The sequence below is a fragment of the Rhamphochromis longiceps genome, linkage group LG14, assembly GCF_057381845.1.
Source record: "Rhamphochromis longiceps isolate RC_006_pf linkage group LG14, R_longiceps_female_GT1.1, whole genome shotgun sequence".
Lineage (NCBI taxonomy): Eukaryota > Metazoa > Chordata > Actinopteri > Cichliformes > Cichlidae > Rhamphochromis > Rhamphochromis longiceps.
The window spans coordinates 25342774-25355222 of record NC_140570.1 but is presented as its reverse complement, the minus strand read 5'-3'; the positions used below and the strand labels follow the sequence as shown (position 1 = coordinate 25355222).

The 12449-nt window shown below is 42.6% G+C and overlaps 2 protein-coding genes across 5 annotated transcripts in view; both read right to left on the bottom strand.

Annotated features, from left to right (window-relative positions):
• The window catches only part of LOC146654147 (uncharacterized), a 68466-nt gene extending 64078 nt beyond the window's left edge, over window positions 1-4388 (bottom strand). The window contains exon 1 of the mRNA XM_085429501.1: window positions 3547-4388. Within this exon, the coding sequence (XP_085285627.1) occupies window positions 3547-3705 (159 nt within the window). The 5' untranslated portion in view covers window positions 3706-4388. The remainder of the gene's footprint in view (window positions 1-3546) is intronic.
• Window positions 4389-9856: 5468 nt separating this feature from the next.
• Window positions 9857-12434, bottom strand: snrpa (small nuclear ribonucleoprotein polypeptide A). Of its 4 annotated transcripts, none has more exons than XM_085429407.1 (7): window positions 12375-12434; window positions 11981-12061; window positions 11651-11823; window positions 11394-11564; window positions 10550-10726; window positions 10364-10452; window positions 9857-10276 (listed from the first exon to the last, which is right to left on the bottom strand). In XM_085429407.1, the coding sequence occupies exons 2-7, from the start codon at window positions 12051-12053 to the stop codon at window positions 10117-10119; spliced, it is 843 nt and encodes a 280-aa protein (XP_085285533.1). In that variant the 5' UTR covers window positions 12054-12061; window positions 12375-12434; the 3' UTR covers window positions 9857-10116. The 4 variants fall into 4 exon arrangements, with proteins under 4 accessions (XP_085285533.1, XP_085285534.1, XP_085285536.1 ...); XM_085429408.1 differs by having other exon boundaries at window positions 11981-12064; window positions 12375-12427; XM_085429410.1 differs by lacking the exon at window positions 12375-12434 and adding an exon at window positions 12171-12368 and having other exon boundaries at window positions 11981-12064.
• Window positions 12435-12449: the final 15 nt, after the last annotated feature.

The window sequence follows — 12449 nt, the reverse complement described above, 5'->3', positions numbered from 1 at the left end:
TGTTGGCCAGAGGGGCCGATGGCGCGATATGGCAGCCTCGCTTCTGTCAGTCTGCCCCAGGGCAGCTGTGGCTACAACTGCGGTTTGCCTGCATCAGTGAGTGAATGAATAGTGGAATTGTAAAGCGCTTTGGGTGCCTAGAAAAGCGCTATATAAATGCAATCCATTATTAAAAGTCAGAGGCTACACCCGTCTTTCATATACAGTCTATGTTAACTATGTTAAAACTACAGAAACTGATGTCCTCAGTTCTCAGATTCTTACAGTGTGAAGATGAAAGAATAAATGATCATTCTGCGTCATTGCACCATGTTTTTATTTACGTTTCTCACAGCGTGCCAACTTTTGGGGGAACAGAGATGTTCCCTAAATTATCGAGGGATTAAACAGCACTAGCTTTTATCTTTGGACTCGCCTTTCTTTGGCTCTTGTCTTTCTTTCTTTAGTCTTCCTGTGTGTCACCACCACTCCCTTCTTATTTCTCACTTCCCCTTCCCAGGGGGCAATGACACTGGGATCCTGCTCACACGCTTCTTCTCCCCTCCTCCTCCACTTCACTTGTTTCTCTATCTGAGAACAAGCTTTGACGCTCCTGTCATTTCTCTTTCTGCAGCCATCAGCCATTTTCTACATTGTTCCCATCCTCACTTTTATCTGCCTCCTTTTCTCTTGTCTGTGTTCCCTCCCTGTTTAGGGATGGGTTAAGAGGGGACACACACACACAAACCGCACAGCCTCTCTCACACACTCTAGACTTAACAAGACCCCCTGAGAGTCTCAGAGCACAAGGGTCAGGTATGTGCGTGTGTGCATTTGTGTGTGTGTCTGTGTGTGTATGTGAGTGTGTGTATGTGATCCTCTCTGTGGTTTTGGCTTTATCCAACAACAGCAAACACCAAAATAAGGCCACTGTTATATCAGTTTGTCCTTAAACCCTCACTGATGAATAAATGTAAATAATTCACATTATTTTTTGGCTTTCTATCTGAAACAATGAGCTGGTGACACCTCATTACAGCCGAGGATCTAAGCCGTGTATTCCCAGAGGTGTGGTGCATTCAATCATGGACAGCTATCACTGAGACCTGGAAACTCTCATATGTCTGCTTAGCCAGAGCCAGGCCGCCCAACGCTGAGCCACAGTCTCAGTCGCCCCATTGTTACTGGGTTTTGTGTCCCTTGCCTGCACCCTGTCCCAGAGCTGAAAGGGGTGAGATGGGAGGGGTCGCAGGGTAATGGTGGTGGTGGTGGAGGGAGGTGGGGTGAACTTGTCTACATCAAAAGGCTTGTGGAGATACAGTGGCGCTCATCACTCTGCATCCTCCTTTCTTCCTCTCCTCCACTCGCTGCCTAAGCCATTCCCTGCATACCAGCATTTCAGCGCTCAGAGGGAGAGAGGGAGAAGGGGAAACAGAGAGAGAGTGAGCCAAGCCGAAGCTCAGCCCGTCTCTGAAACTGAGCTTCGTCAGTTTAAAGCTCTCTAAGGGGCAAAACTCACAATCCTCTGTACCTAAAGACATTCAAGCCTCGGAAAATGATCTGTTGACTTTTCTACTGTCATGGAACAAATGCTACTATTCGACGAACTCCACAGAGCTCGCTGTGAGCCATTTAAGCGAGACTTTCTTTGTACTCGAGGCCAACAAGTTTCTTCGGAAAGGCATCATTGATTTCAAGCATATTTCTGTGGCACTTTAAATGCCACTGTGAAACTGCATCAGATATTTTATGAACTGATTATTTAACGAGCCTTGCATTTTTGGCAACCCTATTCATAACAAGCAGTCTATGATTGATTCCTTTGTCTTATGAGATTGTGATATCTTTGATTTCCCAGTTATTGTCCAGACAAAATAGGGTATTTGAAGATGTATGGTGTTGTGTGAGAGGCATTTTAACTATTTGTTGATAACTGCAGTCTCTTACTGTCACAGTATTGCGGTTAAGTCACGGTCAGGATCTTCAATCACACTGAAATTCTGTCTGGGTGGATGCTTCAAGCATTGTGCGGATGATACATTTCTAAGTGTTTGTTTATTTAAATGTCGAAATCCTCTTGTCGCTGATTCACTTTATGAACTGCATTTTGCTCAGCATTCAAACAGAAATGATGTGCACATAAATTTCATCCAATCTCATTTTAAAATTCAGCTTCAGTTTGAAAATGGCAGTCTAATTTAGCGAAACATAAATGCTTTGCGTACTGTAGTGTGAGCGTGGCACAATAGACAACACATAAGGACCGCTAGAGTGTCAAGAAGCCTCATTTATGAACTGCAGGTTGAAACATCCCCCGTCCTCTGCATTATAAATGGGCACCAGCAGATGCAAAGGATCTTGAGTGTGTGCTTCACACTGCAGTGCAGTCGGAGAATGGAGAGAGCAGGGTGTGTTGTTCCTCAGCTGTGAAAGGGTTGCAGAGGTACAGAGAGGCACGCAGAGCTGCCTGAATGTTCAACATTCACACGCCCCGGAGTCTATGAGGCTGTGGCCCCGGGCTCCACACACACCCAGGACACAGATGCTGGATGTGAGCTCAGTGTTTAAAAAACGTGCACTCACGTGTGTGCACACATGCACGCTTCGGAGCACCCCTGGGCCTGGTCTTGCTACTGGTGAGCGCTGTCACACATTAGACACATTGTGACAAGACCAGCATCTGCCTGAGAGCTCATGGGGGAAAAGGGGAACAATATTTTGCTTGTTTATGCTTTCATGCCCAAAACAACACTGGAATAAAATCCAGAGCTTTAATACAGCCACAAATTGTCCTCATAATGTTATAACCACCTTCTCAGAAGTATTTACGCAGTCATTAATGAACTTTGCTGTTATGCCAAAAAGAAAGCGTGCATACATGCAGCCATGCAGACAGAGAGAAAATAAGACAATCAGACCACACCTGAGAATGGTTACTAATATATGAAATGGACAAAGCAGCAACCAAAGAGCCTAAAAGGGAAGATGTTTTCACTCATTTACTGATCCGTGAATAAGGAAAATACCTTAACAGGGGTGCCGTGTGAAATTTGGGTGTAATTTATGCGCAATTAATGATCGAGGATATACCAAAGTGAATGAAAAGGGATTAAGAATCATTATTTAGCAGAAAATGATGGAATAAATCACATTCATCGACTACATGTCACTAATGTGATTGATTTGTGTTATCATGACATGTCTTTGTTTGGCAAACAGTGGCACACTGACTCTTTTTCATTCAAGAAAAAAAATATATATGTGATTTTTACCGTCTGTCGCAAAGGCGGATTTTTGTTCTGATATTTGCATCCAGTGCTTCTACAATTGGATTACAGTCGTTCTCTGTTGTGTGGGATAATACACCAGCGGCCTGAAACAACAGGTGGGCACAGCGCCATGCAGGAGCAGAAAGAGGGCAGCATAAAGGGACACTGTGCGTGGGACTTTATTCCTGAGTATTTTTCTCTCAGCTTTCATTTAAAAAACAGACAGAACCACAGTTGCGAGTCCGCGTGGGGCGTTTAAGTGCATGCAGCCCGAAATAGCACTTAATCGGTGGCTTACCTGCGTTTGCACCGTGAGCGCGACGAAAAAAATCACAGTCCGCGGCAGGTGGAAGTGTCCCTGGTGTCGCCCGGCTCTCATGTCTGGCTTCCCGTTGAGCTTTTCACCTCTGCTCCTCAGATTCTTCCGAGTTATCCCGTGCACCCGTGAGCTCTCCATCCCTGCATCAAGGGACTGGGGACCGTGCTGTGCGCTTTGGTGGCGGTGGTGTCCCCCCTCCTCCTACTCCTCTCTTCCAGTGTCCTCCGTCCGCCCAGCTCTCCTCTTCCTCGCCGGTCTTAAACCCTGAAACTCCCGCAAAGCCACTTCATCGCGTCCAGACCGGAGAAACCATAACTCTGTCTCAGCTTGGATCTCTCCCTGCAATCAACCCACCTACATACGCTCGCGCGCACACCTGATCAACCCCTCCCTTGCTGCTGTGACCAAGGCAGGTTTCCTCTGGGAATGACACATGCACACAAACGCACGCTTCTCACAAACACACACTCCCCTTGGTGTATTCCTCCCACCACCACCTGCCTTAAGAGGCTTTACGGGTCCAATCTGCCGGCTCACTTGACTTGAACTCACATCCCAATTAGCTGATACTCTCTCTTCATCTCCTGTCTCTCTCAAAGCTTAATCCACTCTCAGAGATAATATGGAGAGGGGACAATCGTATGAATCCTATTTCTTGATGAGTGTGTGACCAAAGCAGCGACCAAAGTTGCTTCTCCCCGGCGGAATGATTTCACTTTTGTGTTCTTGTCATTGGAGCGGCTGGCTGGTCATTTGTAAACCCGATACGAAGGCTGGCGGCCACGGAGTCACTGTGGGAAACAATGAGAGGGAGAGAGAGAGCATGAGGGTGTGTCCTGGGGCAGGGAATATCCGTCTTTCACTCCTTGTCCGGATGGTTCCCAGAGCGCACGGGGCTCTCATCCCCTTTTCTCTCTCTACACACTTTGACCAACATTCTTTTTTTTTTCAATACCATATTTACGTGTGAGAGTATTCTGAATGCTTTTCGCATCTCTTTTATCCTCTCCTGAGTGTTCTGTTTCCCCTCTGTCCTTTGTTGTGCCTCACTGGTTCCTCTCCTCCAGTTTCAAACCTCTGCAGTCCACGGAACACTTCAAAGCTCAGCTTGGCAGAACTGTTCTCACAGTTCTGTTCAGACCTGTGAATAGAAATGATTTGTCCTTCAAGCTTAATTAAAACACCCGTGCTGTTGCGGATGATGTACTAAAAGTTGTTTACAAAAGACAAACAGACTTTCACGCCTGCAGGAAAGGTGTGAAGCGGCTTCTGTTGGTCAGGACGCACAGGGCAAAAGTGCTTACGCGGTTCTCACCCACCTGCAGACTGATTTCTTATGACACGTTATAATTGAACCCACTTTTATGATTGAACTTGTTTCGACAGCTGCGGCTCTGAAAAGTGTTAATGTGCTTAATGGAGCCGCCGGGTTGCAAATACTAACCGGCTGAGCGCATAAATATAAAAGAGAACTGTAGGGTGTGTAGGCATCTTTTGAATATTGGCAGCGGTCACATGGCACACATATTTTCCATATCTCCTCCAGTCCTCTAGTTCTCGTCTTGTTGGACCCAAGACCTCCACACAATGCACCTTCTTTATCAGAGAAAATCTAATGAGATTCTCCCTCCTCCCCCTTCTCAATCTTAAAGTCTATCACGGGCTTGTTGCTCAAGAGCTTCCCTGACAACCGCTGGTGTTTCCGCGGCTTGGCGCTCCGAGTTGACCCCGGAGCGGAACAGAGGGCTCTTGAGGAGCAGAGGCTTAATTTGCATGGGGGAAGCAGTGACCTCGAAGCACGAGCTGAATTCTAACCAAGCATCCGGAAACACACGTGCATCACTGGGTCTGCGCAGAGGTTGCAGCGTGTGGCTCACCTGAAGAAGAAGAGTCACAAAAAAAGTAATCCTTTTTTTTTTTTTTTTTTTTTTTTTTTAAATAAACTTTATTTAACAAACAATGAGTATACAACATACGAACAGATGAAGTATACAAAACAACAGAACATGACAAAAAAAGTAATCCTTTCACTTGCTTTCTTGGTGCCTACATAACGGATATGCAGTTAGTTGTGCATTTAGCTCCATCTAATGGTCAATACGCGTTTTATTGCGCAGGATTTGAAAAGGCAGATTTATTTATTTATTTTAACACTATTTAAACTGCCGTGAAAACAATGGCTCATTTCAAATTAGGATAAAAAACACATTTAGGAGTTATTTAATCAAAATGTAATACTAATAAATAATGCATATAGATAAGTAACCTGCTTCCTCGGGGCCTTTAGAATGAGCTTAGATCAGATTTGATTTCCACATGTCTAATTTTTTTTTTTAATGTTTCATCCACTTCAAACAAATAATGGACCATACAGAGAAAATAAGCATAAAAACAGAACATTAGCTCTAAAATATCCACTAACCTCTATCTAACTGAATTTCTGTTATTTCCTTAACTAAAACCAAAAACACATTAAATTAAAGAACTCAAAAAATACAAGAACTTTCATTTTTCCACTCAGAAATCAAATTTTCTTTCCTCCACTATGCAGGATTATGCAAATTCAATATCATCAGTTCAGCTTATGATGCATGTGACCGTCCTTTCTTTACTTCCCATGTTTTCTGTTTACACTACAAACTGTGAAATAGAGGTAAAACTATTAAAGTGAAACCGAAGTTTTATCCTCTAAACTTGGGATGCTTCTCTTTAACTGAAGGTAGCCTACATATCTGAAGGTTTAGGAAGTTTAGTTACACAGTATGAATTTTTTGCAGGTGAATTTTTTGCAGTTGAATTTTTTGCAGGTGAATTTGGAGGATAAAAATTCAGTGTTATAAATTCAATGTCTAAAAATAGTTGAATTCTGATGATACTATATTTCTTCCATACTTTGCAAACTAAAAATACTTAAGAGATGATTTATAAAATTTATTTATTTTTTAAGTGGTACTGACAGGAACAGCTTCCACGCATAAGCTGCTGGATAAGTATAAGCTGCCTTTCAGTCTCTGAAAGATTACTGTGTTGGTGAATGGGAAGGCACTGGGCATGTTGCCAAAACCATGCCCCCCCCCCCCACACACACACACACACACACGGCGCCCTGGTGACTGAGGTCAGTGCTTTCTCAAGGCAAAATAAGGGAGTGTGGAAAGGCTTGGGAAACTGCAGAAGAATGTGGATTTCTGTGTACACCGTTGAGCTGACCTGAAGACAATTACTCAGGGCACATAACAGGGAGGCCCTGTGTACACCGGGCACAGCTGATAGTGAGAGTCTAAATTAAGCCTTTCAGGCCTAATTCACACATCACTCTGTCTGAATCTAGTCTGTGAGAGGAGGACGTGCTCCTTATTAGCATGTCTGCAAACATATCGTGTGAAGGCTGAGAGGAAAATAGACAATAAGAATTTACTGAGACAATAATTCATATTGTCCATGATTCTGAGCTACTTTTGTTTACCCACCTAATTTTATGTTACTTACAGAACATTGCAGAAAAACCTTTTTTGCACTTACATGACAACATTTTAAACTTAAATGAAAATATACACTCATCCATCCCTTCATTAAATACAATAATGCACATATTCAATCATCCAATCACATGACAGTAAGCCACTGCATTCAGGCATGTAGACATGGTCAGAACAACCTGCTGAAGTTCAAACAGAAAATCTGAAGGAGGAAGAAAGGTGAATTACAGTTTTTACCGAATGCCTAAACACTAACTGTGAATCCTGTAGCACAATTTCTAAAACTAGTCAGACTTATAGCAAAACCACTCACTGAGTTTGCAAAACTAAAAGCACAAAAACTGCTTTGCACTCAGTTTGCAATTTTGTAACACACACTTTGCAAGACTGTAGGCACAATTCACTGCACAACACTCAATTTCCAAATTTCCAACACACTCCTAGCAAAAGTATATACATGTATGGCTATCATTAACACTAATTTGCCAACTGTCTGGCACACTTTCACATGTGAAAACTTTCTTAGATAATTCGTTCACTTTGCAATCAGCCTAAGCACTATAATACAGGTAAGCTGTGTGTGCGGAGTACAATGGTGGGAGCAGAAAGAGTGAGAAGTAGAGGAGGCCGAGGAAGAGGACGTGGAGGTGAAGAAGTAGGATGAAGAGGACGACAAGGACAAGGAGGAGCAAGAGGAAGACGAGGAGGGGGCAGAGGAAGCATGTTCACTGCAGACCACGTAACCCATATAGTCATTATGGCGATTGCAAATAATCCTATACTTGGAAATAAACACTTGTGTTTGTTTTGATGTGTTTGAATAAACACCAGTACTTGAAGTTTGGATCCCTCCATGCTTATGGATCTATGACAGAAGTATGAGCTCAAACTGACATAGCCTACCTTGTGCACAGGGAAGGCAAACGCCAGATGTGTTTTGTATTCATACCATCGGTGTGCAGTTGGCGCATTGTGTGCTTAGTAGATGATGGCCTGTGTGTACTGTTTGATACGGAAACACCATTTTTACGAAGGTGTGAAGAGTTAATCTAGCTGTGTTTGCTTTTGCAAGAGAACTACAATATTTTGATTATTGGGTGACAGGTTTTCTTATTTGTGTGAAGAGTTTTGCAAAATTAGCCAATAGTTACAAAAAATGTGCTTAAGCATTCAGAAAAAACTGTAAGTGACTCTGGGTGTGTCACTGTGGCTGGTTTGAGTATTACAGAAACTGCTGATCTTCTGGGATGTTGCCTCACAAACATTTCATTTCATTCACCCACATCAACTTTTTGGTATTCAGAGAATAGTCAGATGAATTTGGAGTAAATATAATATGAACCATGCATCTTTCCTGCCTCGTATGATGAGTTTGATTGTGATGGTGTAACGGTGTGGGGGTTATTTTCTTATCATGCTTTGGGCCCCATAGTACCAACTGAGCATGGTTTAAACACCACACCCTGCTTGAGCATTGTTGCTGACCATGTCCATCCCTCTATGACCAGTGTACACATCTTCTTCCAGCAGGATAACACACCATGTCACAAAAACTCAAATCAGCTCAAACTTGAAGATGAACTTGAACATGAGTGACTTCACTGCTCTCAAATGGTCTCCAGTCACCAGATCTCAATCCAATAGAGGGCCTTTGGGATGTGATGAACCAGGAGAGTCGCAAATGTGTGATGCTACATGGAAAAATCTGTCAGTAATGTTCCCGGCACCTTGTTGAATGCATAGCATGAATGGATAGATACTAGCAAGGTGTACCTAACAGTACCCAGTATAGAGTTTATCCAGTTATCACTACTGAACAACCTAAAACTTCAGGTCCACCTACCCTTTGTTTTTTGAAATACTAGAAATTGCATAAACTAGGTTCAATGATAAATCAAATCGCCGTAAAATATCTACACAGCTGTATGGAGGCCCATTTTCAGCAACAAGCCTTCCTGTTTTAATGTTATGATGTGACTTAATGCACAATTTTTATCCGAAATTTTTTTTAGTAGAGTAGAAAACAAAATATTCACGCAAGTGTCCAGAGAATCAAGTCTGTTTTCATGTTTGCTTCATAATACAATGATCCTCTAAAAATAATATCTTTGTTCTGAAATGCAGCAGAACCCTTTTTCTACAAAAGCAGCCCTCACATCTGTGACAGGTATGTACTACTGGCTCGAACACAAAAACAATTATACTGCGGTTTGAGAAGCACATTCACACATCTTCAATTAGCAGCTTCATTATCTCATTTCAACAACACCAGTCTCAACACGAACACTGCAGTTTTGGAGGTGTAATAGCGTGCGAGCATTTGTTGGGGGAGCAGATGACGAAACGCTGCAACAATGCAACACCAGCCATCCATTAAATAATATACCAATGATTAATGCCAAATACAGGGAGAGAAAGTGGCTTCAGAGATCTAGGTTCTACTTCAAAGCACAAACTAAATGAGATTCCAGTGCATTTATTTTACAAGTAGGATGGCTACGGTGAATTATATGGAGTCCCATAAAGTTTCCATGTTTTGTAATAATCAGAAGACTCCAAAGAACTAAATTTTCTGCAGATGCGGTCTAAATTCAGACTGCAGCACACAGCATTGGTATTCTTTAAAAAAAAAAAAAAAAAAAAACACAGGGTTTTCTCAATGCTGGTTTCTCCTTCTACATGTTGTGCAGCTGAAGTTGTTTAAACATGAGATCCTTTTGACTACAGGGACTTGAGAGAAAATGTTTAACACAAGAGGAGAGAAAGCATCGCGGAAAGCTAAAACTGCAGCTTAAATGAAGAGCAGCACATTCTTAGAACAGTTTTATTTATAAAAAGAAAAAGAAAAGCTCCAGGTACAATGTCTGGTAAACCAGACTCTGGGTGCAATGCTTTATGACAAATATAGAAGACATATCAAGCTGCTTGTGGATTTTGATGTAAAGCTAAAAAAAAAAAAGACACCAGCTTGACACATACTTACGTGCAACCCTGAAAGTCAATTTCTAAGAATAAATCACAGTCAGATTTACTGCAAGTTTAAAAAACAAAGACCACCCTTCCTGAGAGCTTATTTCTTAGCGAATGAAATCTTCATTGCATTCGTCTGTGTGATCTTGAAGCCTTGTAGTGCATCTCGTGCAGCTCCGGCCTGCACCTCGTTCTCAAACTCCACAAATGCGATGTCGTGGCGTCCGGGGACCAGACGCACCTCTTTGAAACCTGGGAACCTAAAACGCACACACCAACAGTTAGGCTCAGCCTATAACAGACACAAGCGTGCAAAACTAGATCTAGAGAATGGGTTTGCTACTGACTGGTTGAAGAGCATGGACAGCATGAGCTCGTTGGTCTCCTCCGGCAAGTTGGTGAGGAAGAGGATGTGATTGGGGGGATTTTCTGCAACCTACGAGTACACATTGGATATCAGAATCAATCAACCAGAAAAATATCAATTTATTAAATTAAATGAAGACACAACATGCTCTGTGACAAAACACTACCTGCTGGGGCATTTGTCCAGGCATCTGCCCAGGCATCATCTGACCAGGAGGAATGGCACCAGGGGGCATCTGGCCAGGTGCCATCCCTGGAGGTGGCATCATGCCTGGAGGGGGCATGTAAGGTGGCTGGCCAGGCATGTGCATCATACGGGGAGCCTGGCTCATTGGAGGCATTCCCTAAAGAGTGAAGAGCTTGTTAATAGAAAACCCGATGTCCATTTTCCTCTTCTGAGATGTGTGTGCTACTATTTACATTTGTCAATGAAAATAGGGTCAGTTTTCAATCACACAAACTGTTCTAAATGCAGGAGAAACTTTCTCCCTTTGCTTTTGTTTCCTTATTTATTAATATTGTTCCTAAAAGGTTCATCCCAATTCAGTATCATGTTTTTTGTTCTGCAACTTGAGCTGAAAACATGTTTTAGCCATAAGAACAACTTCATTGATAACAAAGGGAAATTCATATGTTTGACACAGCTCATCTGCCATTTGTAGAGAATGATTTTCTGTATCTATATATCGAAGTCTGCTGTATGCAATGTAGAAAGCCATGGACCCAGGACAGTCCCCTGTGGAGCCCCCATGTTGCTCATTAATGTCTCAGAAACACACCTGACAAACTGTGGCCTTTCTTTAGGGTATTCTGTGATCCAGGAAACAGTAGGAATCTACTATAAAACATCTACTCTATAGAACAAAATAACCAAGAATTTTCCAACATATTAAAGTTCGAAATCTCAGGGTTTTTATACTTTGTGTCTCTGCCCACACTTTGGCTCAGAGCTCCTTGTGAATACATGATAGTTGCCAAAATAACCAATAAAACAGCTCTGGCTCCACTTACAGGCATAGCGGCAGGCACACCAGCGACCATGGCTGCACCAGCTACACCCTTCTTTGGTCCAGTGCCATCGGGTCCTTTGATCTTCTTCTTCTCTTTTTTGCGGTCACGCTCTACGTAAGTCCCCTTCATTTTAGCTATGATGTCAGAGTCAGTCTTTGAATACTGTATGCGCTGCAGGACCAAACAGAAAGATCACATGTGACACACAAACTATGGTAAGCAGCAGTTGTGTGATATTCAGTGTTTAGTTACCCTACCATCGGTTTATCATAGAAGGGGAAGCCCTGCATGGATCTCAGCGCATTGGAGGCGCTGTTAAGCTCTTTGAAGATAACAAAGGCCTGACCCTTCATCTTTATGTTTCGTGCCACCAGGATATCCAAAATCTGTCCGAACTGTGAGAAGATGGCGTACAGCGACTTTTTCAGCTCTGCAATAAAAAAACAAAACACACACACACACACACACACACACACACACACACACACACACACACACACACACACACACACACCCCACAAAACATAAAATGATTACTCTGGTTGTGCTTATTTAAACGGAAAGAGATTTCAACGTGCAAACCTCACCATCTTTCTTGATCTTCTCATTCAGGTTGTTGATGTAGATAGTATGATTTAGCCGGACATCCGGGGTGGCCATCCTTTAATCTGCTGATGAGCGTTTGATGAACGTTTGTATCTTTAGAGACAGTCTGAGGCACAGTTTAGATTAGATGCTAAGTAGCTAACTAGCTAGCGACCGTTAGCAAACACTCACCAAACGTGACGGGGAGGGTTAGCCTGCAAGCTATCTACTACAAATTAACACCTTGTTTGGTGTTTTACATGTATATACTAATCACCCAAATACTTAAGATCGTCACAAAAAGCTCAAATGCATTATTTAAGTACATGAAAGCGCGGAAGAAGTGTTTCTTTATAAGAAAATTAACGATTCAAGTCTTTAGCTTGACGTTCCTACCTGATGAATGAAAACCCGGTCTTCACAAATCCCGTTTTCTGTTCTCGCGATAACAGTGCAAGCGTAACTTCCGAT